Raw genomic sequence first — 25936 nt, 5'->3', positions numbered from 1 at the left:
TTACTCCAAGTCAATTCCATCCACGTAAATTGTTGTATGCATTCCTTGCATGAAGGGCATATTTAGGGGAAATTATGACTTTTATACGTCCATTCAAAGATTCCCAATTTCTATTCCTTCAAAATATTCAGAAATGCAAAGGTTTTACTGATATCGTTTTGGGCATCGAGTGACTGTCAATTATTTTTTGGAAAGTCGAAGTCATTTTGTATATTGTGTCATAAAAAGACAGCGTGTTTCATTGATATCAATTGATTCCGAACCTTAGAATATAGAATAACAGGAATGAGCATATTGCTCATTTCAATTTGACCGGAATGGAGGAGAAATATGGCCGACATATATTTCCGTTTCAACAGTGACGTAGGACAATGAAGTTTCCAAAAAACTAACTTCAATAGTCAGTTGATTCTGATTAATCAAAAATATTAGGAAAGCACTGATGTAAAGTCAGAAGCTTTTTCAAGCTCGTTCAAATTGATAATCAAAGCGGAAATTCACCCCGCCTAACACTGCTTGGCTAGATACTTAATGGTATTAAGGTCTATGACTTAACATCACCTACGCCCATGGAGTGATATTGTCATGGGATAACCTTGTTATATGTCATGAAATTCAGGAACTCATAATTAATACCTGATAGTCAGCTTAAAAAAATCACCTACCTATGAATTATTCACGCTACAATATCCAAAATCCTTATTTCCAGCAAATTTCAAGAATCCAAATTACCAAAATTAAGTTAAAACATCACTTTGTTCATTTGGCCACAGATAACAGAATCATTTGACTTCCAAGTCTGCCACTTTTAAAATTAAAACTTGGAAGACCAATATGGCCGTTTCCGTCGCACGATTCCCGTCACAAAAAAAAAAGCTCCTTCCTGATATTCTATGTTCTAAGTTCCGAACAATGTTCAGATGAAAAATAACATTCTGAGCACAAAACAAAACCATGCTTTTGTTTTGTCGCTCAGGATGTTTGTTTTCTGGTCTCAACAAAGTCGATGTTGAAATCCAATACAAAGGAATAGAATTCGAATTTCACTCCCCTCAATTATAAAACAGAAAACTGTTATTAAACAGTTTTTCTGTATTGAAAGTAAGTTTTGAGCGCCATCTCATTGTCAAATGTGTTTTCACTGACCAAAATGTAGTCGGTTTCTCGTACTAGAGGTATGAGGACGTTTCCTATCTTTCTACTCTATAATCTTTGCTACCTTCCTTAGCAAAATGAAAAAGAAATTTTTTTTTTAATTTTATTTGATAGAGTTTTCTGCAGTAATAAAAAAATTTTTTCTCTTCAATTTCATTTTTTTAAAATTTGAATACAACCCTGTTGAAGCCTTTTATGGGTATATTGACCTGTAAAAGGCACATTCAACATTTGGGGTTTCCCAAATATTTTCAATTTAGCGTTTGATTTTGAGACCGTAGATTTAAAAAATTTTGTTTTCAGAGGTTTTATCAAGATTAAGTGGAAACATTTTTTTATGTAATGATCTAAAAACTAGACAAATGAAGTTACAATTCGCCTTTTTGAAATGACTCCACGATGATTTTTCTCCAAGTTACAGCCTGTTGAAAATCACCTAAAAATTTTTTGGTCCCTTGAATTTTTCCCTCAGTGTAGGTTCAAGAGTAATGAAGAAACTCACCTGTGTGGGCATTCTGGTGGACTAATCATCAGCAACGAACTCGGTATACTCAACGCCGGATTCTTAGAAATCTCCATCCAATTAATAACAAAATTTCCCCTCTCCCTCTGCAGAAACTCCACAACGAAACTCCTGGAGTTCATGTTATGGTTCTTCCTATAACTAAACAGACTCCACCCTTCAGAGAACAATTCAACAACTTCTGAAGCGTCTTGATAAAAAGGACAAATGATATGTATATCTTCACTATTACCTCCTGGATAAACCAAGATTCTATTTTGGCTGGGACACAATCTAGGATCAACCTTCTCCACCCCCCTTATTTTTAGATATATGAAATTATTGAGAGGATCCTCGGGCTCAATCAACCAGGGTTGCTGGCTGCATAGCGAAGCAGTCTGGTTGTCCTCGCTTATTCTCAAGTAATAATCACTGTTCCTCACTGTTATTTCTCCACTGGATCCCCTCAATTTCCTGGTTTTCCAAACATCCACACAGTTTTTCTCGTTGTGAGTCGGGACGAATTCATAGTTTCCCTCGAAGAAATAACTCTTGTAATCCTCGTGAATCATCATGTTGGTGACGGTGAAAGTGACTTTAATTTTTTTCGCGGTTTTTGTGGTGATCGTAATAGGTTCTGACGTGTTTTGGCAGAGACAGCCCCTGATTATCTCAACCCCTTTCCAGGGATACTCCGAGATCTTTATGTTGGCTACGCCATTGTTGTAGGATCGGACGTCGCACGTCCATCTGTCAATGTCGGGGTTGTATAGGGTGTGACAGTCCTTGTTACCGAATCCTATCTTGGAGAAAGTCAATTTTAGCTTTTGGTGTTCAGTGGATTCGAAGTGATACGTGCAACTTAAATCCTTCTGACCTCCCCTGCCGTATAGAAAAGTTATCCTGGGCGAGGAGACCCTGCCGTTTTGTCCCCTCAGCAAGCGGTCGCAGGGGTTCCTGCTGGCTTGAACACCTTCTTGGCCCAGATCGATAAATTCGTAACGTAGAACGAAGCTGACGGGATATAAAACACTGCCGTACCTTATGGACTGGGAAATAGTCAAATCGGAGCTCGACGATATATAACTCTCCGACAGGCCGCAGGGCCTCGGCTGTCTCGACGAATTTTTCAGCAGCGTGTGGTCGCACAGCTTCGGCTTGTCGTCCTTGCAGAACTGTCCGATCAGGGGAACCGTATTCTCGTTTTTCATGTCTCCGTCCCATATCTGGAGCTGGACGTCGCAATCCCCGGAGTTGAAGTCCGGTCTTTCGTTCGTCACGTGGTACTTGATGAAAGAGATCCAGATCACCTCTTTTGGCTGCCCGCGGAAGTGGTAGTTGCAGGTGGTGTTGGGCGGGAGGGAATGGAGGGGGTTCTCCAGGTATCCGGTGGAGTTTCTGAAGCTGGTCACGAGGAATTCGCATCGTTTTCCGTGCTCAATGTACGTGGGGGACTCCTTGTTGACGAAGAAGACCTGTAATGGGAGATCATTCTGAGTTTCAACCTGACTAGCGTACAGGGTGGGCAAAATTCGATGGGATTGTATGGCAGCTCTGTAACCGTAAGAGTTAGGAAAAATGAATGGCACGTTCCCCACCTCGATTTTCAAAAGATTGTTAATGGCCAAAACCGCATCCCTTTATCTTCTTTTGTTTTCAAGTTATAAGTCAAATCTCATTTGTCGGCTCTTCGTACTGGAGCCTCTATTTCTTAAAGTATCAGTGTTATCGAAAAACAAATGTTACATACTACAGACACTTTTTCATGTAGAATGCAGTGGCGTAGTCAAAGATTTTTTTCAGTCCGCCACTCCAGTGATAGTGTGACTTTTATTTTTTTGAATATAAACTATGTGTTATTTTTACATATTTCAGTCCCATATTTTTTTCTGATTCAGAATATGAAATATACGTCGTGTCTCTGATTGTTCTTCCAATAAAAAAACTCAAAAACTGGATCGGTCTAGTTGCCAGGTCATTTAATTGATAAAATGATAATGAACTTTATGTTCGACTGCATCATAAACACTTTATTTATGAATTCGTTTGGAGTCCATAATTGACTACTTTATTGGACACCACTTTATTGGACTCAACTGTCACTATTATTCTGTCAAGTAAATATACTAGATACAAACAACACTTTATTCAAGGAAGAAGAATTGAACTTCGACCTAAAAACAAAATCATGAATTACTATTCTAAACATTAGTGTGGTAGTGAATATTAAAAACACATTCTTTGTTATTATGAAAATGCATTCCTGAGGAAGTCCAGCTCGAAGTGGCACGGTTTTCGATCTGCAATACTCTTGATGCTAGAATCAACTACTTCCTGGCCCAATATTATCGTGGCAACACTTATTTTAGTACTTTTCGATTCATCTATGTAGTCCATAGCGAAGAACTTTTGTGAGCTTTCAATTCACTATTGAAGTAAGCCAGAATACTGTCTTCTGTCGATTTTACAATTTTCTTTGTTTTACACCACTTGTTATAGGCCGCATACATATTTTCATAAGCACTTTTAGATAAAGTGGGTAAGAGAGATTCTTTGGCACTTACGGCTGAATTTTCTACGCTTTCTTCTCCAGCACTATCTATTTTGTGGATTATTATGACGTTTGTCACAAAATTAGGGAAGTACACAACTGTGTTTACTAAGGTTGCTAAGGTCGCTGGTTACTAAGGTAAGAAAATCAAAAGCACACTTAATGTTTTTCAGTAATAAGCCATTTCAGAAAATAAGATTTCTGCATTGCAGTCCAACATAAAGCTTTGTATGCAACTCGTACATAATTAGGCTTTATGGACTTGCCCATGTTATTGGCCTCGCTCGCTTTGCTCGCTCCGCCATAAACTTTTGGACTCGTCCATAATAAAGACCTAATTTATGTACTTGTTACATAAATAGCTATTATGCTCTTAAATTGTGTCAGGTTATTAAATGACACAGGCTTTGCCTTTAGTGGATTTCCTTAGGTTTAATATTCAGATTTTAAAATTGTAACAACCTTGTAAATTTCAGAGCATAAACCTGATTATTATTACTAATATGAGAGATTTTGGAGATACCTAACTTTCATTCAGATATTTGAAAGGATGAAAAATTTCCCAATATGGAATGAATCACTTTCAGGAAATTTGATGAACCTGGATTAAACTGAATATGTTCCGAAACCTTTTGAACTAGTAATAATCTAAATTCTAGCACCACAGCCTTCTCAAGGTGTACCTTCTAGTTTTCTAGTATAGGTAAATTGGTAAATATGGAGTAGTCATGGAAATTCTCATAATTTCCTCATTTCCCGAACATCTTCTCGAATATCCGGAATAAAAATGATCTCCAAAATCTCTCATAATCTGACACAACATAAGAGCATAAAGTTCGTCATCATAATATCAATGAAAATGACCTGCCAACTTGACCGAACTAAGTTTTGAGTTTTTGTATTGGTAGAAGAATTAGAGATACGACATATATTATATATTCTGAATCAGAAAAAAATATAGGACTGAAGTTTGTGAAAATAACAAAGAGTTTATATTTAAATAAATTAGAATGGGTTGATCAAGTACCTTCTGGGAAAATCGTTGTCGGAAAGTACTAGATGAAGTCTGGACGGATTTTTCGTCAGTTGTTCTTTAGAAACTATACAGGGTGTACTCAAGGGTGGGATTTTTTTTCACGGTAGGTAGATGTCATCAGAATATGTAATTCACAAAAAAATATCTATATAAAATGTAAAAGAGCGCTAGGTTTCAGCGCTCTTTTACCTTCAATGCAGTAAAGCTGCACAATGAATTTTTAGTTGATTTTGAGAGAGTAACTATCGGGTCATTGAAGAGGGAACTGAGGTTGAAGCTGTTTGTGAATCAGTCCTTGCAATATAGTTAATATTTTTTTATTTTGTTTTTTTTTTCTACATACTCAATTTCAGTTCGCTCTATTTTTGTACACTTTTTTTTCTTTTTTGTGATATTTATCTTTCTTTTCATATAATTTTTCGTTTTCCTCTGTACTTTGTCGGGGGTTGAGTGGAGTAGCAGATGCTAGACTTCGCCTCAAATATGTTTTTTTCTGGTTTTTTTTTTTTTTTTTTTTTTTTTTTTTTTTTCTTTTTTGAATAAAGGCACTATTATTATTATTATTATTATTAAATATTCAAGATGGCTGAGCTACAACCCCTAGAAGTTCGACAAAATTTCATTAAACTTCAAGTACAAAACTGTGAAAGATGACTCCAGCATGGGAAAAACGAAACAAATCATAAACATATTGCTGGACAATGAATATGGTTCAGTACTTCCGAGTATATCTGATTAGCTAATCAGGTCACTTGAAAAAAATTGATGTATCGTGCGATTTAGGGTGAAAAAAGTTTAGAAAATTGAGACAATTTATTGAAAGTGCTCATTTGAAATGGAGACGACAATTCAAATAATTGTCTTTCCATTAATGCGAGCTAGTCATGAATCAGTGCAGGAACTCCAAGAGAGGCTGAAACATATAAACACAAACTGTAGATCGGTTCAGGGATTATTGCCCCTCATTAGTACAGTGTAGTGTTACACATCTCAACCGGGTGATGGTGTCTTTAAGCGAAATTGCGAAAGTGCTTATGTAGACAATGGTATATTATTGTGAGTTGTTAGCGTCTTTCATCCTGTATTATCGACGAATGTTGGATCGTTCCAAGAAGAAGATTGTGATAACCATTATGAGAAAATTCGTGAATAATTCAGATGAATTTTATTGGTGAGATTTTAAATTGATCCCTTTTTTTTCACACTTGGTCCTACGTATTTTTTTGTCAGTTGGTATTGAAATGAAACAATTCATAAATTTGTTTTTTCTTCTAGCGTTTCGAAAGTATTATTTTCCACACGCATTGACGTTTGGAAAGTATATTTTCCAAAATCGAACGGGCCAATATCCTAAACGAAACCATATGGTCGTGGTTGTGGCAGTCATCAAGAGATGAGTTTTTTGCCCTTCAGATGCAAAATGATAAAGGATCCATTTCAGTAATTATTTTCAATTTTTTTTTCAACTTAGTCATTTTGAATGTTTTGTATCTATAGGTGATTTACCAGAATTCAGCTTTCATTTTTTCATTTTTTCTAGAGGGTTACAATTTGAGTCTTGAATCATGTTCCTCAGTATGATTATATTCTTCAGCATGAGTTTGAAACTCTCCCAGGCGATGAAATTATCGATTTGTGATGAATGTAAGTATAGAGAGAATTCTGAATATTATGCTTAGACAAATTTCACAAACTTGGGGTGTTGTGAAATGGAGCTAAAAGTTCTTGTGGAATTTTTTATAGTCAACAGGCATTGCTTCTGTTTTTTTCCCAAGTTTTACGCTTCAAAAGACTGCTGGCATCAAACTAATCTTGACAATTTTCGAACGTATTGAAATGACGAATTTTATTAAAAAAAATATCAATCTGGAAACCTCCGCTTGATGGCAAATGAATTCCTTGTATATCTAAAAATCCGAACTGTAACAAGAAGAACCGAATTGAAAGTAAGGGATGGACGATTATATCATATCAAGGGTACAGTAAAGGACATTTATATAGCATCCTGTTAGAGCTTTGACAGTGATCCTGGAGTTATCCCAACGTTTTATTAATGAATCTTTCATTTTGGGAGGGTTTCCCCGTCCCTTGCTCTGGGCGTGTGGGCCAATTAAACTCGGGTTGTTCTTCTTTGATGGACAAGTTGACGGTTGCAAGATAGCGACCAATGGCTGGTGCGAAGCCAACGGTGTTAATTGGGTCCAGGGACGGTGTATAATTGAACATTTTCATTATGCAGCAGTTCGTCGAAAAGGTTATTCTCCAGTTGGTGACAATTTGGATGTGGGATAATTACACTTCAATCGATCAATAGTGGTTAGCTGAAATTTTGAGAACGCAACGCTTCATTCATTAGTAGGATAATTTTCCATAAAATTTTACCAGTCCGTAAATCGTACTCTTGAAACAATCGGAATCTAGATTTGCAATTTTTATTTTCACCTTTTTTATATTTATGAAAACATGGCGTTATTTTGCCCTATTTGTTATAATGAGAAAGATCACGCCTAAACAGTAATACAATGAATAGAATAATAAGAATTAATTCAGATGCATACCACCCGCTGATATGAATACCAATAAGTGTTACGATCTGAAATGAACTAGCCAATTTGCCATCGTCAGGACCCTAAACAGAGTGCGCTCCATCGAAGAAAAGCAGATGCCACCATAGTTTCGGTCTCATTTGACCTCGTCAGAGCAATATAGCTTCTTCTCCGATGGAGAACGTTTGGAATTGATGGACTCTCATTCAATACTAGCGAGCGCTACTGAGTACTATCCAGTAACACAAAGCGCCACCCAGTATGAAACAATATCCAATTCAATCCCTTCTAGATAGAAACCCAGACGAAGACAATAGCATATGTCCCACATTTCCTCTAATTCAGTACAGTACGGCGATTCGTCTATTGCCAACAACATGCGTGTAACGAATTGAGAAGTTTTGAACCAGTTCAGATCACGGCAGAAATGATACCAGCGGTAAAATAATGAAAAGGATCACGCCTATACAGGGAAACCATGGTCAGCTTTTCTTCGATGTAGCGTACTCCATTTAGGGCCCTGACGATGGCAAATTGGCTAGTTCAATTCAGATCGTAACACTTGTTGATATTCATATCAGCAGGTTTTATGCATCTGAATTAATTCTTATTATTGTATTCATTGCCTCACTGTTTAGGCGTGATTCTTTCCATTATTGTACCGCTGGCATAATTTCTGCCATCATCTGAACGGGTTCCCAAAGTTCTCAATTCGTTATATGCATGTTGTTCGCAATAAGCGAATCGGCGTACCGAATTAGAGGAAATATGGGACATATACAGGGTTAGAACTATTTAGAGATACAGACCTATACAGGTATACCGTTAGAAATACAGGGTAGCTTAAATTACAAAAAAGTTGCGATATTTAAGGATGAGTGGGTTGGTGTAAACAGTTCCAAAATATCTCTGATGGTTCCTGAGATAGCTCGAAAAAACTGGAAATCAAGATTATCATTTTTCTTCATAACTCATGTGTTTTTGGACACACGAAATTCGGTGTGCAGTCACAATTTTATATAGCGATCATACTGGTGTACTACGTTTTTGTAATTTAAGCCACCCTTTATTTTTAACGGTTTTCGATATTCCTATAGTCAGCTTCTGGGTTTCTATCTGGACGGGATTGAATCGGATATCGTTTCATATGGTGGCACTCTGTGTTACTGGGTAGTAATCAGTAGCGCTTGCCAGTATTGAATACGAGTCCATCAATTCTAAACGTTCTCCATCGGAGAAGAAGCTATGGTGCTCTGACGATGGCAAATTGGTTAGTTCAATTCAGATCGTGACATTTGTGGATATTCAATCCTATCAGAATTAATTCTTCCAATTTATTATTTTCGCCGTTGATACTCGTTTCCACCTGAATTTCAAAAAAATAACAGAATTTTTTTCTGTCAATCAGAGCCGGAGCGAGGGCGTGGCGAAAGAGGCGGTCGCCACGGGCGCTAGCGATCTGGGGGCGCAAAATAAAAATAATAAAAAAACAGTATTCTCTCCAATTGACTATTTTTCATTTAATATTTAATACAAAACATAATATTATAAAAATATGCCAAACACATTATACATATGTGTGTGAATTAAATTAATGTGAACGTAAACGAACACTATACAGGTGGGATTGTGAATAACGTCCGTAGTCCACAGCATTGACTGGAGAATAATAATCAAATACTTAATAATAATAAATTATTAAGATATAGTCCACACCATCAGTCTGAAAACAGAATGCGTCGCCACAGCCTTCTAAAGAATGTCTCTATTGACGGATGTGGCGTCGCATAACAACCAACGCGATAACAAAGGCCATGTCGAGATATACATACTTACAAAAAAACTATCGGAGACCGATTGGGGCGCAAAACCATAGCCGATTGGGGCTATTTCCTTCAGAACATAGACAACAGTAGCTCCTTTTATCGCAGACAACGCTCGTGCATTTGTGTTTCTAAGGGTTTTACTTCTTCTTATTATAATATATACTAAGTTATTGAGTGAAAATATAATATGAGCCTGGAAATCATTCGAACTGGAGAGCTTGTAAATTATCACAGATAGAGGTTACAGAAGAGGAAAAAAGAAGAAAAATAAAATAGCCTGGAGGAGAAGCTGATGATGAAACAATTTAATTTTGACTAGAAGAATAAGCTGAAAAAGGACCTCATTCAAGTATTGAACTATATTTCACTGCAACTTGAAGAAAGATTCAGTGTTTTGCCAGAAGTTTCTGAAGACAGCTTCCTCGAGGGAATATTTTTGCAAGGCTTTCTACTTGGCGAACTAAACAAGAAAGCATTGAAGTATAGTCCCGATTCAGATCCATACAAATTTGTGGCCACTCAAAATATTCTTGACTTTATCAGTAACTACAGCTGCCACAGCTACATATTAAAGTTCTTGATTGAAATTAGTGGAAACCTATTTAAGGTCTTTAACTGGACAGGAAAGGCTGACTTATTTAGCATAGCAGTCCCATCAATAGAAAAGAAAAAGAATCACGACATCATTGATATTCTTGCAGAAACCAAAGCAAGAAAAGTCAAATTATAGTTCATTTTGAATGCATGTTATTGTTATTTCGTATCCCTTTTATTTTGATTATTTGATTATTCCTTTTATTATTAATTTCTTTAAAATGGGAAAAATTTTTCCGAGCAAAAAAAGCTTGGTATTCGATTATGAAAGATAAATACAAATCAACATAAGAAAGAGAATTTCTTAGGGGCGCATTATGAGAATTCGCCACAGGCGCCAGAATCCTAGTTCCGGCTCTGCTGTCAATATTGCCACTAGTACCTACCACTATCCTGCATTGGTGAAAGCTATTGATTTTTCATTTTATTGCTGCTTTTCAGCTACGGTTTCAGATTCAGATTCATCATTTTTACTCGCATTGCTCGAATCACTGATCATTTTATATTTTCACTAAAATTTACGTTTCTGCCTATATTGCTTGTTAGTGAATATTCTGAGTCAGAATCGGGCTTTTTAGTGAAGAGTCAATGTCACTTATGGTAAAATGAGACTACCACTTTGTGATAATCAAGAGTAGGCATAGGAAGAAGTTGCAATTCAGTTCAAAGCCGATTGAAAGGGTAATAAAGTGGAAGGTGGTCTGGTTTTCACCAACAGACAGAATAATTTATGACGAAGGTTCAGGTGTATTATTTGTTCAGATTCTGTGTCGAATGGTTGTGATATGATTATAAAATGTTTGAGAATAAATGAAACAACCGTTAATTTCTAGGCAAAATGTAATAAGTGGTTCAATTTCGGTAGTTAGGTGCAATAGGAAAATTAATTTTAGTTTTAGTTACCTCCACTTCCAGTTCGAATCCTGGTAGATAGGAGAGGGGTAGGGGATGGAAAGGATTTCCAAATGGAGACGTGTGAAACTTAATCATCAGTTCCGGTCCACTACTCATTATCTGTGGAACTGTCTCCCCACTGCATAAATGGGCAAGTGTGGTGGCACCCTGCCCCCAGCCATCCAGAATTTCAATGTAGTCCTGCATCATGTTGCACTGATCCCAAATTCTGCGAAGAACAAATTTAGACATGTATTTCGGACCTAAACCTATAATAATAGACAGATATACAGGGTGAGTCTTTGACTCCTACTAATATTTTAACAGTAGATTCTTAAGGTCCAAAGAAATACTTTTTTCCCATACCATTTTTTCGGTTTCGGCCCTGATAAAAAGATATAACCATTTTCACTTTTCAGAATGAGCTGTGCAACCCCTAGAAAAAATAATCAGCTTCAAGCAGCAATAAGCTTCAGAATTACTAGCTGAATCTGTGACTCTACACTTCTGAGGATCTTTCAAACAGAGTTGTATTCAGCCAAAGTTCCCCATTTTTTAAATTTTCACAGATACTTTTTGATTTTTGAACATTATTCGGCGCATTATTCGAGAAAATATGAAGAATACTTTTATTTTACAAAACATTCAAATATTCATCAGATAGCGTTCAACTCATCTTCATCAAGAGTTTGGTTCTTTGAATTCTTGGTATTTTATGGTACGTAATGGTCATAATGAGAAAACTGAAAGATGTGGGTGATATATTGTGTTCAAAAAAGATTCAAATGAAAAACTATATTCCGAAATTCATATCATTCAATGAAACCGTTCGTGAGATAATATTATTTTATAGTGTTTCAACAGTCTTTTAAATAGAGCCGATTTGGAAAAAATGGTTAAGGAAAAAAGTGTTCCTTTTGATCTCAAGAATCTTCTGTTGAAATATTCGTACGAGTCAAAGATTCAATTCGATATTTTTTAGATCTGGCTCATGAGATAAAATATCTGACTATATGGTAAAATAATCAGAAAATAATGAAGAAATTCACGGTTCGTTTTTTAACGTCATTCTAACAAGGATTCTCGAAAATCACTGTCATGAATTGAAAAGAAAATTGTAAAAACTTACTTTCACCTATTTGATGAAAATTTATTTATTCTATTTTTCTTTATTTGAAGAGCAGCTTGAAATTTCATATGTTAATTTCGAAATCCTGAGTATTGCTAATTCTACTACGCAAGATATTATTATTCTTTATTAGGTACTTATAATGTTTCACTGTGATATTAATTATGACTATCTCTTGAATCCTTTCAACAATTATTCAATTCAAAATCATTCAGATGAAGGAAAGATAAGAAATTTGATATAGATACAACCAAGTGATGTCTCCTGGACTGAAAATTATCTATTTTTCACAATTGGACTTTTCAAAAAAAATTTCTATACTAGCTATGCAGTGAGTGAAACCATGAAAGCAATGAGAATCGGAGAAGTCAGCTTTCAGTCCTACTGATAATAGTGATAATCAATTTCGAATATATCTATATTCAATTTTCATATGTTATCGAGATTGCTATCCTCACTGAGTACTGAATGAACTTCCATAAGATCTGTCACATAAGAAATACACGCAGTAGTTATGTTGTAAAGCTTGAATCACCCTCCAATAATTATATAACTTCCAACGTATCCTGACTCCGATTAATTAGTAAAGATGAGTTGTTGAAGATGTATGTTCTTGACTAGTACAGCGCTTCGGTATAACTCCTCGAGCTTTGGTTGAATAAAACGTACTAATGAATATACATAATATGTACATAATACAGGCTGGTCCAACGAAAACTTAACACCTCGATATTCCGACCTTAAAATGAAAATGTAGAAAATCACTTGGAACCGTCAACTTCTGATTCGAGGGGAAACAACTTTTCCGCATTTTTCATCCCCGTAACTTCAAACCGTCCTAATGGGGGTGAACACAAAATCTTGATTTTGAATAGGAATGAGATGTGTTGCGATTACTAATTTTGACGATCGTATCGGGTACTATCTGAACTTAAAATTTCGCTTCAAAATATCCATCGATAATGAAATAACAGCGAAAATAGAGAAAGAGGCAATGTGAAATTTATCTTGAGAATATTATTCGTATCCGACATATTTCAAAGGTATTCAGAGGTTATGTTGTTAATTTTTTGTCCAAAAAAGTATTAATTATGGTCCAGAAAGATACACGGACCATGTTTTTGATATACCTTACTCTATCGTTAATTTTTTAGAACGTTACAACTGTGTCAAAGGGATCGTAAATTTGAAATAGAATTAAAATGATGTATTACGTAGAAAAAAGAGTGAGGATGATAAAATCAACGACTCTGCGCGAACAACAGAGGCTTTATTCAACGAACGACAACATGTAAAAATAGTATCTGCTGCTTACGTGCAACTGGTTGCCTAATTTGACGCTACTGGTTCAGTCAGAAACAAAGAGGGTGCATGAAAGAGACGAAGCGAGGGACGTGGCTGTCTTAAGTCATGTAGCAATGGATCTGACCTTACTATCATCAGATCATTAGAATAACAACATGAATTATGAGTTACGATTGACTCAGGAACTGAATAAGGATAATCTTGATCGCCGATTTCAGTTCTGTGAAGTGGTCAGAGAAATGATTAACAGTAATCCAAATTACATGTTCGATATCTGTTTTTCGGGCGAGTTTTCATTTCACCTTAACGACATTGTAAACCGGCGTCACGCTCGGTATTGGTCATATGAAAATCCAAGATTATTTCATGAAACGCATACTCAGCTTCCCAAAAATTAAATGCGGGTATTTATTGAAATCGCAAAATCTTCCTTTTTTATACCCTGTAATCTCACCTGCCAAATTCATTCAGATCTATTGGAGGACGTTTTTTTATCCAGCCCTCCTGTGAAAGTATTAAAGAATGCAGAAGACCATCAAACGATCATTATCCAACAAGATGGCGCCCACCTCATTTCGTTCAACCGGTGCGTTCCACATTTTCATTTTAAAGCCGGAAAATCGAGGTAAATTTCTTTGGATCACACTGTTGTGTTATTTACAGGATGTCCAGATTTAAGTTAATATATTTCAGGGAGTGATTCCAGAAGTCAAAATATGAAGAAATCTCAATATCAACTGAGGTCCCAAAACGCTCCCCACAGGCGCTAGAGCATCAGAAAGACATCCAAAATGCAGTAAATTTGCGACAGCTTTATAAAAATCTGTCGTATTACTCGTATTCAAATAAAATTGAGTAAATGTAGGTTCTTGGATAAACCGAATCGTCTAGTGATGAAAAAACTTATCGATTCTCATCAATGGAGGGGGTACTCATAAAGTTACTTTATGTGTTATTGTTGAGCAGGTTTCAATGAGACAAACATGCAGTATCATTTCGAAGAAAAAAGTTTCCTTCATTGATCGTTACGCAGCACTAAAAGTGATATTGTGTGGATAAGCATTCTGACAGGCTACGGACTGCTTTCAGGCAGAAGATCTTTGCCTCACATTCTTTCCGGACAATCCTGTATCATACAGAGTGTCCCGAAGTCGAAGCAACAAAATCTGGCCTCTGATTCACTAGATAAAATTAAGAGACCCTTATTTTTGGTTTCTGCCAGGAGGCCTTTCTTATGGAGTTACAGCCCCCTGAATTTCGTCCCTAAAATGGCCTCTTCTTTGCATCCCAATAACTGAATTTGGTACATAAAAATTTTAAGATATGCGAAATCTTATGGTGCTACCTACTTTGGCTATGGATACGTTTCACTGGGTCACAATGTCTTTGAAACTATATTAACCGTGTATTTATATTCCTTGAAATTGTTGAACTCTTCTACGAACTGAAATGAATAACGATAATGAAGGATTACATATTGAAAATGAATATTACAGCTTATATGGTAGATTGCACGCCTAATTGGTTATAATTATTATCGAAAATGAAATAGGAATCAAGAGAGGAATCTTTATAAATAAAAATGGAGCCTAGTTTTTTGTTTGCGCTTCATATAAAATAGATGAACCGACCCCATTATTTGTGGTTGCCTAGAAAACTGGAAAAATCAAGAAAACCACTTAATCGAAATTGAAATGTCGTACGCAAGTGTATTAAACAGGCGGTTGACAGTTAACAAGTAAACTTATTGAACAACATGATGTTAATATTGATTCAACGGTCAATTTTAAAGAGGCACCGCAATGAAAAACTCGATGTTCACGTCAAATGAAAATGTACAAAATATTATATTTATAAATATGAACTCAATTTTCAATAAAAGTTCAAAATGAAGACTTTTTCACTTTTCACCCTATTGTACCTTAATTATTTTTATAATATTTGGGAATTTGGGATTTAATCGAGCGTGCCATATTAATATAAGGGAAGATATCTTGGACCCTGTAAAGTATGTATCTCTACCAAAAATCGGACCTGAATATAGGGGTCAGAATAGTAAAAAAAAAACGATCATTGTACATACTCGAGAGTGTCAGATTGAGATATATTTGGTTAATTACATGTTGAAAAGTATATATTCTCTTCATCTGACATTTTAAGCGTCACGAAAATGTGTAGGAGGGCGCCAAACTTGCAAAAAAAAATCGTCATGAGTACATTCTCGAGCGCGGTGGCTTCTTTTCTTATTTTATAGCTAATGATTGAAGAATAATGGAAAAAATATAATCTAACAATTCCAGCAAGCCGAAACAATAAAAATTGGCCATAAAGGTAAAAAAATCAGTTTTTTGAATCATTTCCTCTCCTGGGCTTCAAATTGTTTTCGCATTCATTATAAAAGTTGTAGAGCATCTTGTACAAATTTTGTCCGAAGTAATTTGAACGTTTTTGAGATATATGGCGATAAATGTACATTAGACTGGGTTTCTACATTGATCTTGGCCTTTCGAATATGTGGCTAAGCTGCTGACCATTATCACCCTCTGACTTGAAAACGGTTGAGAGTATGTAAAATTGCTTCAGAAAAAAGTTTTATAGAATTTTATTACCTACAACTTTCATAATAAATACAGAAACGATTAGAGGTACAGGAAGGGAGATGTTTAAAACATATTCGAACTGTCTTTAACATTAAGAAAACCCCCCTCTGATTAGTGTAAGATTAATGGATCAGCACGTCAACAACACCGAGAATAACCATCTGTATGAAAATTCGGCACGCTCGGGAATGTACAAGTAACGATTTTTTTTGCATTTTCATAGAGCTGCTCTGACCTTACGTTACGTACGAATTGTCAGTCTCTTCGGCCCAATTAACATATCCTCTAAAAATCTGAGACTGTCGAAAATTTTTTGTTAACCATTTTCAACTCTTTCGTAAGGCCAGCCCCCAGCAAACAAATTGTCAGATTAACATGAATTTATTATCAGAGACACTTAGGGCATATATAGTATCTCAATCTGATACGCTCGAGTATGTACACCTGACGATTTTTCTTTTACATCTCTGAAAACATCTTTTCTACCATCTAATCTTTAAAATCCACTAGGTCTCCACGACGCTCGGGTAAATCCCGATTTAGCATCGTCGGCTCCCCAACTATAGGTACTTTGTTCACCAAATGTAACAAAAAAAAATTTCATTCGGCGCTTGTTTGTCTAGTACAGCAGTCTATTTCCAAGCTTGAAATTATATATTAAATGCTTGAAACAATCAGGTTTCCAGAGGTGGCATAGCTCCTCATGAAAACTTAAAATATTTATATATTTTGATCTAAGCGGAATTGAAACAAATGTTGAATAAAAAAGTGCTTATTTCGACCTGTAGAATCTACTGTTTTAATGTATATAGAAGTCAAAGATTCAACCTGTATAATTCCATATTTAGTAGTTCTAGCATAACCTCCGAGGAATAACTAAAAAGAGCTACTCACTTGAAAGCCTTGTCGCTGTTATCGAAATTGGGGACGTTCTCCTTGTAGTGGAAATTCGCCTGCCTGACCGATATCAAAGCGTGCTTTCCCACTGGAACGTTCCGCTCTCTGACCCTAAAATGACAACTGACGTTTCTCGGGTAAATGCCGGGATAATTCGGCGACTGTATCCTGCAGGTTCTCTTCGAACATCCCTCCAGAAGCCTGTCGCAGTACGTGCCTACCGCAAGCTTTCCCCTGTACGACTTTCGTGTGGCATTGCCATAACGTATTCTGGCATCGCTCAGTCGGAGAAATTTATAGGACAGTTTGAACTCAAAACTGTATCCCGAGCTTTCCTGGAAACCATTAAGGATTTCAAATGATTGCTGCGTGGTCTGAGATTTCAAGGTGCGTTGGTCATGTCAAGTTGGTGGGATATACAGGGTGAATCGGGAGGAACGCACCAAACTCCAGGTGAGTATTGTACAGGGTGGGCAAAATTGGTTATACGTAGACTACAACTTTTTAACCCAACGAGATAGAAGAAAATGCATGGCACATTATGTTCGTCTTTTTTCGAGAAACTTATGATGCCATCAACTGTTCTCTGCTATCTTCTTTTGTTTTCGAGTTTTAGGCCAAAATTAAAATTTCAACTTTGGTCATTATCTCCGTTTCTGTTTGAGTTAGTATGTTGAAATAAAAACATTATGGAGAGACTTTTTTGATAGCAATCCAGTGGAGTACTATGATTTTTTTCAACGGGTATATTTGCTGAGCTATAACATAAAGATATATTTTTTCTTATGAAAACGATAGTTTAAAATGACTTAGAAAGAATCGCCATTTTTCTACCCGTTTCAGAAATATATCATACATCGCCCTCAGCCTTCCTTAGTCATTTTAACCTTGTATTTCCATAGAAAACAACACATCCTTATATGTTATAGCTCAGCAAATATACCTGTCAGAAAAAATCATAGTACGCCACTGGACTGCTATCAGAAAGGTGCCTGCATGAGGATATATTGAAAAATTCTTGACCTATATATGTATATTGTATATATGGCCTATATATATAGCCTATAGAACCAAACAAAATTTCAATGTCAAAATATTTTATTACTCAACATATTCTCCTCTTAATTGTATACATTTATTTCAGCGAGCCTGCAACGTCTCTAGACCTTTCAAAAAAATATTTCTTCTTGCTCTGCAGATCAGACCTCCACAGCTTTTATTACCTCCTCGTTGGAAGAAAATTTACGATCTTTCAAACTTTTTTTCAGTTGAGGAAAGAGATTATAGTTCGATGGAGCCAAATGTGGTGAATGAGGGGGGTGTTCTAGTAATTTAAACCCTATATCACGAATGTTTTGTATGGTAACATGAGATTTGTGTGCAGGGGCGTTGTCCTGCGAAAACAAAACACCTTTGGATAGCTTTCAGCCTCTATTCTCTTTAATTTTTTCCCGTAGAGTGGTCAGTAATGTCGAGTAGTAATCTCCGGTTATTGTTCAACCCTTATCCAAAAAATTAATCATAATTACTCCATGGCAATCCCAAAAAACTGAAGCAAGAACTTTTCCAGCAGATTTTTGGACACGAAACTTCTTAGCTCTTGGAGTAACAGGGTGTCGCCATTCCATCGATTGTTGCTTTGTTTCTGGATCGTAGAAATGTACCCAAGTCTCATCCACAGTAACAATTCGGTTTAAGAAGTCTATATCGCTTTCAAATCGAGCACAGATCGAACGCGATGCTTCTATCCTTGTACACTTTTGGTCAACATTCAAACATTTGGGGAACCATTTTGCAGCAATTTTTCACATGTCCAAATTGAAGTGAACTATATGATGACGCGTTCGTATGAAAGATTCAGTGCTTCAGATATCTTCATCATAAGATCGGTCTCATAAGATCATGTCATGAACTGCATCTATATTTTCGGGGACGGGCAGAGAAACTAGCCTTCCCGATCGGTCATCATCTCAATGGAAAATTTACCTCTTTTAAAGCTTGCAGTCAGGTATTAAGCATATCTTCGTAAATCTGCTTACCTCTTGCCCTTTTAAATACAGGTACTTGATGATGGCTCGATACTCCAATTTTTCGATTTTTACAATTTCAATGGACATCTTCTTTCGTTTTTCGTTTTGCACTGCTTACGGCCCTCAATATGCAGCGGTTCGCTCACAGATCGCGATTTCTCCAAAGCTCTAAATCAGCTTATCGTATACCCTCTTACCTCTTCCAATCCTCCTCCACGAAATTTATATACACAACAATTTATAGAGATTTCTATAACCCTAGGTGAAATGTGAAATTTCTCACCCTCTCTCAATTTTCAAATAAGTTGATGAATATGTAGTATAATGAGTATATCATCAGATATAGGATATAGGATGAATACAACTGAACAGACGATAGAGGAAACTGTACTATTTTCATTACCTACTTCGAATATTAAATACCTACTCGTGTATATGATATGAACAAAAACGAAGATGGAAAAATCCCATTACTCAACACCCAACAGCATCATCAGTTATTTCCGTAAACGTTTCAGAATTCCGACGAAAATATTTAATTAATTTCAAAATTAAACTGACGTCTGGTCTCGTACGCATCACGTTTCCATACAAATAATGCCTGAAATGGATGAGAGGGATGAAACGTCCTTTACAGCATGATGTTACAGGAGTCGTCTGTCGTCTGCGAATGGCGTTCATTTCTAACTAAAAATTGTTAGGGTGAAAATGGCTCTTTGTGTACTGTAAGTGGCGGTGTGGCATATCCATCATATCGTCTTTTATTAGGAGTGACTTATTGTTCTGAACAAAGAATATTCAGCTCTGCAGTATTTCCTGGATGATGATTTCAAAATGAATGCCTGTGTTCAAGTGGATTTCTTTGAACTGATATTTGCAGTTTCTGAGTGTTAGACAATAAAAGAATTCTGGTGAGAACATTTGGTTGTTTGTACCAAATTCACCGTTATTCCAAAGAGTGAGATGAATTACGACAAAAGCAGAAATTTCTGCTGGTGTTAAGTGAATTCATGTCAGAGAAACAATTGATTCAACTACAGGACCTTCAATATCCTTTGCCCCACGACGATTATGACAGCATAAGTTTGACTGAGAGAGAGAAACTTTATTGACATTGGTCAAATGGCTATCGACCGAAGTCTTTTTTCCTGTTACATTCACAATGAATATAGTACCGGTGTGAACCTAGCAGACCGTTTCCAGCAGACCGTTCGACGGAAACACCCGAACGCGGTGACCAGTGGCGTACAGCCAAAATTTTATAACACGTGAACTATTCGCCGGAGCATAACCATATTTGGAATGTAGGATCCTTATATCGATGTGATTAACCACAAAAAAAATCAGCGACTCGCATAGGGATCCAGGGGGTGATTCGTCATCCCCTAAATTTCATAATTCGATAACACGGAAACTATTTGCCGGAGCATAACCATATTTGGTATGTAGGATCGTTATATCGATGTGATTAACCACACAAAAAATCAGCGACTCGCATAGGGATCCAGGGGGTGATTCGTCATCCCCTAAATTTCAAAATTTTATAACACGTGAACTATTCGCCGGAGCATAACCATATTTGGAATGTAGGATCCTTATATCGATGTGATTAACCACACAAAAAATCAGCGACTCGCATAGGGATCCAGGGGGTGATTCGTCATCCCCTAAATTTCAAAATTCGATAACACGGAAACTATTCGCCGGAGCATAACCATATTTGGTATGTAGGATCGTTATATCGATGTGATTAACCACACAAAAAATCAGCGACTCGCATAGGGATCCAGGGGGTGATTCGTCATCCCCTAAATTTCAAAATTCGATAACACGGAAACTATTTGCCGGAGCATAACCATATTTGGTATGTAGGATCGTTATATCGATGTGATTAGCCAGACAGAAAATCAGCGACTCGCATAGGGATCCAGGGGGTGATTCGTCATCCCCTAAATTTGAAAATTCGATAACACGTGAACTATTCGCCGGAGCATAACCATATTTGGAATATGGGATCTTTATATCGATGTGATTAACCACACAAAAAATCAGCGACTCGCATAGGGATCCAGGGGGTGATTCGTCATCCCCTAAATTTCAAAATTCGATAACACGGAAACTATTTGCCGGAGCATAACCATATTTGGAATGAAGGATCTTTATATCGATGTGATTAACCACACGAATAATCAGCGACTCGCATAGGGATCCATGCGAATAGTTTCCGTGTTATCGAATTTAGAAATATGAGGAATGACGAATCACCCCCTTGATCCCTATGCGAGTAGCTGATTTTTTTTTGTGGTTAATCACATCGATATAAAGATCCGACATTCCCAATATGGTTATGCTCCGGCGAATAGTTTACGTGTTATCGAATTTTCAAATTTAGGGGATGACGAATCACCCCCTGGATCCCTATGCGAGTCGCTGATTTTTTGTGTGGTTTATCACATCAATATAACGATCCTACATACCAAATATGGTTATGCTCCGGCAAATAGTTTCCGTGTTATCGAATTTTGAAATTTAGGGGATGACGAATCACCCCCTGGATCCCTATGCGAGTCGCTGATTTTTTGTGTGGTTAATCACATCGATATAAAGATCCCATATTCCAAATATGGTTATGCTCCGGCGAATAGTTCACGTGTTATCGAATTTTCAAATTTAGGGGATGACGAATCACCCCCTGGATCCCTATGCGAGTCGCTGATTTTTTGTGTGGTTTATCACATCAATATAACGATCCTACATACCAAATATGGTTATGCTCCGGCAAATAGTTTCCGTGTTATCGAATTTTGAAATTTAGGGGATGACGAATCACCCCCTGGATCCCTATGCGAGTCGCTGATTTTTTATGTGGTTAATCACATCGATATAAAGATCCCATATTCCAAATATGGTTATGCTCCGGCGAATAGTTCACGTGTTATCGAATTTTCAAATTTAGGGGATGACGAATCACCCCCTGGATCCCTATGCGAGTCGCTGATTTTTTTTGTGGTTAATCACATCGATATAAAGGTCCTACATTCCAAATATGGTTATGCTCCGGCGAATAGTTCACGTGTTATAAAATTTTGAAATTTAGGGGATGACGAATCACCCCCTGGATCCCTATGCGAGTCGCTGATTTTTTTTTGTGGTTAATCACATCGATATAAAGGTCCTACATTCCAAATATGGTTATGCTCCGGCGTATAGTTTCCGTGTTATAAAATTTTGGCTGTACGCCACTGGTCACAGCGTTCGGGTGTTTCCGTCGAACGGTCTGCTGGAAACGGTCTGCTAGGTTCACACCGGTTCTTTATCTGATATATTCGAATATGCTCAATGACTCACAGAAGGTTTCATAAAACTTTGTTTGTCCGATCAACGCTTTGACAGTCACTCGATTTCTGAAACGAAATCACTGAAACCTTTTAATTTCTGAATATATTGAAGAAGTAGCAATTGAGAATAATTGAATGGATGTATGAACATCATAATTTGATGCGAGAATGATAATCTGAACGATCATGACTGAATTATCGATTGAAAACAAATTGACGTTTATTCGTCAATCAAGCGTTTATTCAGCGATCAAGCTTTATGAAACCCGGAGTCAGACTATTGATAAGGATATTTACCATGCTTCAGAATTCGGATATAAATTTTGAAAAAAATAAAATATATTTGTCCCAAGTCACCCACCGATTTGGGAGGCTTGGGACACAAGTTAAAATCTATTGATTTCCCAACTCTCAAATGAAACAGGTGACTTGGGACGGTGTATAGTTTTGAAAAATTAGAATTTGTGATTATATAGTTGAAATTCGGTAAGGAAATTAAATGATAAACCCCTATTACAGGTAACGTAAATATATTGCAACTCAAATGTAAAAGAACTAAACAAAACAAGGGAGCTTTGATTTCTTTCATTCTTTGGTGATTTCTTTGAGGAAATTAGGTAAATAATAATGGACAATATGTTTGAGACCTCTTTTTTCTACTATGCAAAGGTTTTTTTCAGAGAAAGAAGGTCTGGGTTCAAATCAAAACCACTTTCTTGAAAACAATACTGACTGGTTTCGATTTTTATTCAAAAATATTCATCAGGGCTCTGCTCTGAAATGAATAACGCAATACAGGAATCAGCCAATATGACACAATAACAAAATCAGACATATTACATAAATTTAAACCAACTCATATCCTAGGCAATCAGTATTTGAATAGTTTTCTCTCAATGGTCTCATCGTCATTTATGATAAAAATATTCTAAATAGGTGACACAATGATATACATAGATACCGACGAAAAATCGGCATATTTCCTGCTGCCAATGCGCCGCTTGTATCTATTTCGGCATTGTCCCAAGTCACCCTATGAAACAACAAAATCAATGAATGAGATCCGTGTTGCCGTTTGATTTGTAAACAACCTTGTTTCATGACATATCTAATATCCCAGTATCCCACGTATCCAGAAAAAAATACACATGCATAAAGTGAAACACATGTACAGGACACTAGAACGTATAAGGGACATAAAAAAACGCGCTTTTACTCTCCTGAATTCGGTAATTTTTCCTGCCAATTCAAACGCTCTGGTTGTAATGTTCTCTACTCTTCGAAGGAAAACTCTTATCTATTTTTTATCAAACTTCATTCCGTCCGTCACAATCGACGCTAAATTCTTATATTATCATCTCCATGGAAAATAGAACAATCATCATAATCTACATGCATTAGTGCTCTGTGATAATAGCTCAATAATATTATTTGTCTAACATGGGTAGGTCCACTACACTGGTCACGGCAAACTCAACACGAATTAATTGTCAAACTAACCGAAAAGAAGCTGCACTATCTTATTAAATTTCCCCACACTCATAAATGGTAACAAACAAAGAAATCTGCAAGGGGGATAATTGTCCCAAGTTATTGGAAAGTCCCAAGTCACCCGAACCTACCTACATACATACATACATGGTTATCTTAGGTGAAACAAGAAAAGTTTGTGCTAAACTTAATAGATGTTCAAAAAATGGTAACGCTGGTAGTATGGCCCTAAGGCTATACACAGAACGAATGTTGTGTCCATATTCCAGAAGGGAACCTCAACATTGATGCCAAAGTTTTTACATGGCTCTTGTGATTGCTGCTGTTTTCTGGGATTTTATGTGTGTTTTGAAGCTGAGCTCGTTGTCTATTTCAAGGGGAATTGCTCTTGATGTTATAGTTGAATATGTTTAGCTTTGATTTTGCTGGGTTTGGTCACAGTCACGTCACAGTCACGTCTGTAAGTTGTTGCAGTTTCTCCATACATTGAGCTATTCTGTTGGTATGGGTTAGATGTGCTGTATTGTCGGCAAACTATATATTGTTTATCTAGGTTTCGTTTTTTACTTTCACTTGAAATTTCCTTTCAGTTAGGAATTGATTTATAATTTTCAGGAAGTTGGCTGGGCATTGTAGTTGTTGTAATTTTCATATGAGTACCGCATGCCAAACACTATCGAAAGCTTTCTTTGTGTTAATAAATAAGGCAACTGGTTAATTTCCTCTCTTTTTGTTGCATTGGACATTCGTAGTGACTAGTAGTGAGAATTGTAAGAAGATGGATTGTGCAGGTTTTGTTTTTGAATCCGACCTGGTTCTTAGGTATTGATTTTTCTAGGGACCCTTCCACCCTTTCTGCAATTATTATTTTTGAAAAATTCTTCCCCAATAACGAGGGTAGAGTAATGGGTTTGTATTTTCTGATACTTTTTAGGGTTTTCACTCCCAATCTCTGAAACAAAATCAATTAAAAAATTGAAATAAACGCTTTGCTCCTGTGAAAAATTTTTGTAGTAATTTCTCAGGAGCAAATCAATTAGAAAAAACTGTTGTCTCTCAATGAACTGAAAATCTGCTATCTATTAATTTTTCTATTTTTAATATTATTATAATGTTCGCGTTCGTTTTTTTCTAGAGGTCTAGACGTTTCACCTGTAGAAGTTTTACCACAAATACAGGAAATGTTGTAAATACAATTTTTTGAGTGTTGTTTCTATTCAAAGGTTTAGATTTTGTTAGTATAGATCTTAAATAATTTTGTGTTTCAAAAACAGTTCTTATGTGCAATTTGGAACCGATTCTTTTCTTTTTCTCTGAAAGCCCGTTAACATAAGGAATTACGTTCAATAAATTTGGTTGTTCCTGATCATTATTATGATTTTGGTTAGAAATTTTTTTTTCTAAATTTAAAATTGTTTTTACAATAAAATATGTCGGGTATTTTTATCTCTAAAACATTTTTCAATGAAGTCAATTTCATTATTTCTAATTTGAGGTGTAGATGGAATCAAATTAGCTCTATCAAATTAGTGCAAGAATTAGCGCAGAAGCAAATCGTTTATTTCAATCTTCTAATTAATTTTGTTCCAGAGATTGGGAGTGAAAACCTTAAAAAGTTTAAAAAAATGCAGAATCCTCCCAGATTGAATTTCAGTCGATATCTAATGGGTCTGTACTCTGTAGGTATCCATTTCAGAGTGGTCTGCATTTGTTTTTGGAATGGTTATTGATATACCCTTTTCCCATTCTTTTGGAAAATAACAATTACTAATGCAGTAATTATATATTCTCGTTATTTTTTGATGGATAGGAGTAGACCATTTTCTTAGTATTTTTCTAGAGATATTGTCGTAGCAAGGAGACATGCTTTTTCCGTGATTCATGATCTTGTGATATTCTTCTTCTGTTATTGCTTGAGCCTCGGCATCTGACTGGATCTGGAAAAAGTCGTTGTAGTACCAGTATTCTATTTTTTCTCAGTGGGTCTCATCGAAATCTCTGTTGTTCGACTTCTTGAATGATTCCTGAAAATGTTATTTGGA

General features: G+C 36.3%; 1 protein-coding gene across 3 annotated transcripts in view; it reads right to left on the bottom strand.

Annotated features, from left to right (window-relative positions):
- Positions 1-25936, bottom strand: part of LOC123316942 — an 82557-nt gene that overhangs the window by 1732 nt on the left and 54889 nt on the right. For all 3 annotated transcript variants that reach the window (XM_044903261.1, XM_044903263.1, XM_044903262.1), the window contains 3 exons: positions 17033-17370; positions 11114-11333; positions 1658-3132 (listed from right to left, as the gene is read on the bottom strand). In XM_044903261.1, the coding sequence (XP_044759196.1) occupies positions 1658-3132; positions 11114-11333; positions 17033-17370 (2033 nt within the window). The remainder of the gene's footprint in view (positions 1-1657; positions 3133-11113; positions 11334-17032; positions 17371-25936) is intronic.

The sequence above is a fragment of the Coccinella septempunctata genome, chromosome 7 (assembly GCF_907165205.1).
Source record: "Coccinella septempunctata chromosome 7, icCocSept1.1, whole genome shotgun sequence".
NCBI lineage: Eukaryota > Metazoa > Arthropoda > Insecta > Coleoptera > Coccinellidae > Coccinella > Coccinella septempunctata.
The sequence above is the reverse complement of the archived record's forward strand: the minus strand, read 5'-3'. Positions and strand labels throughout refer to the sequence as shown.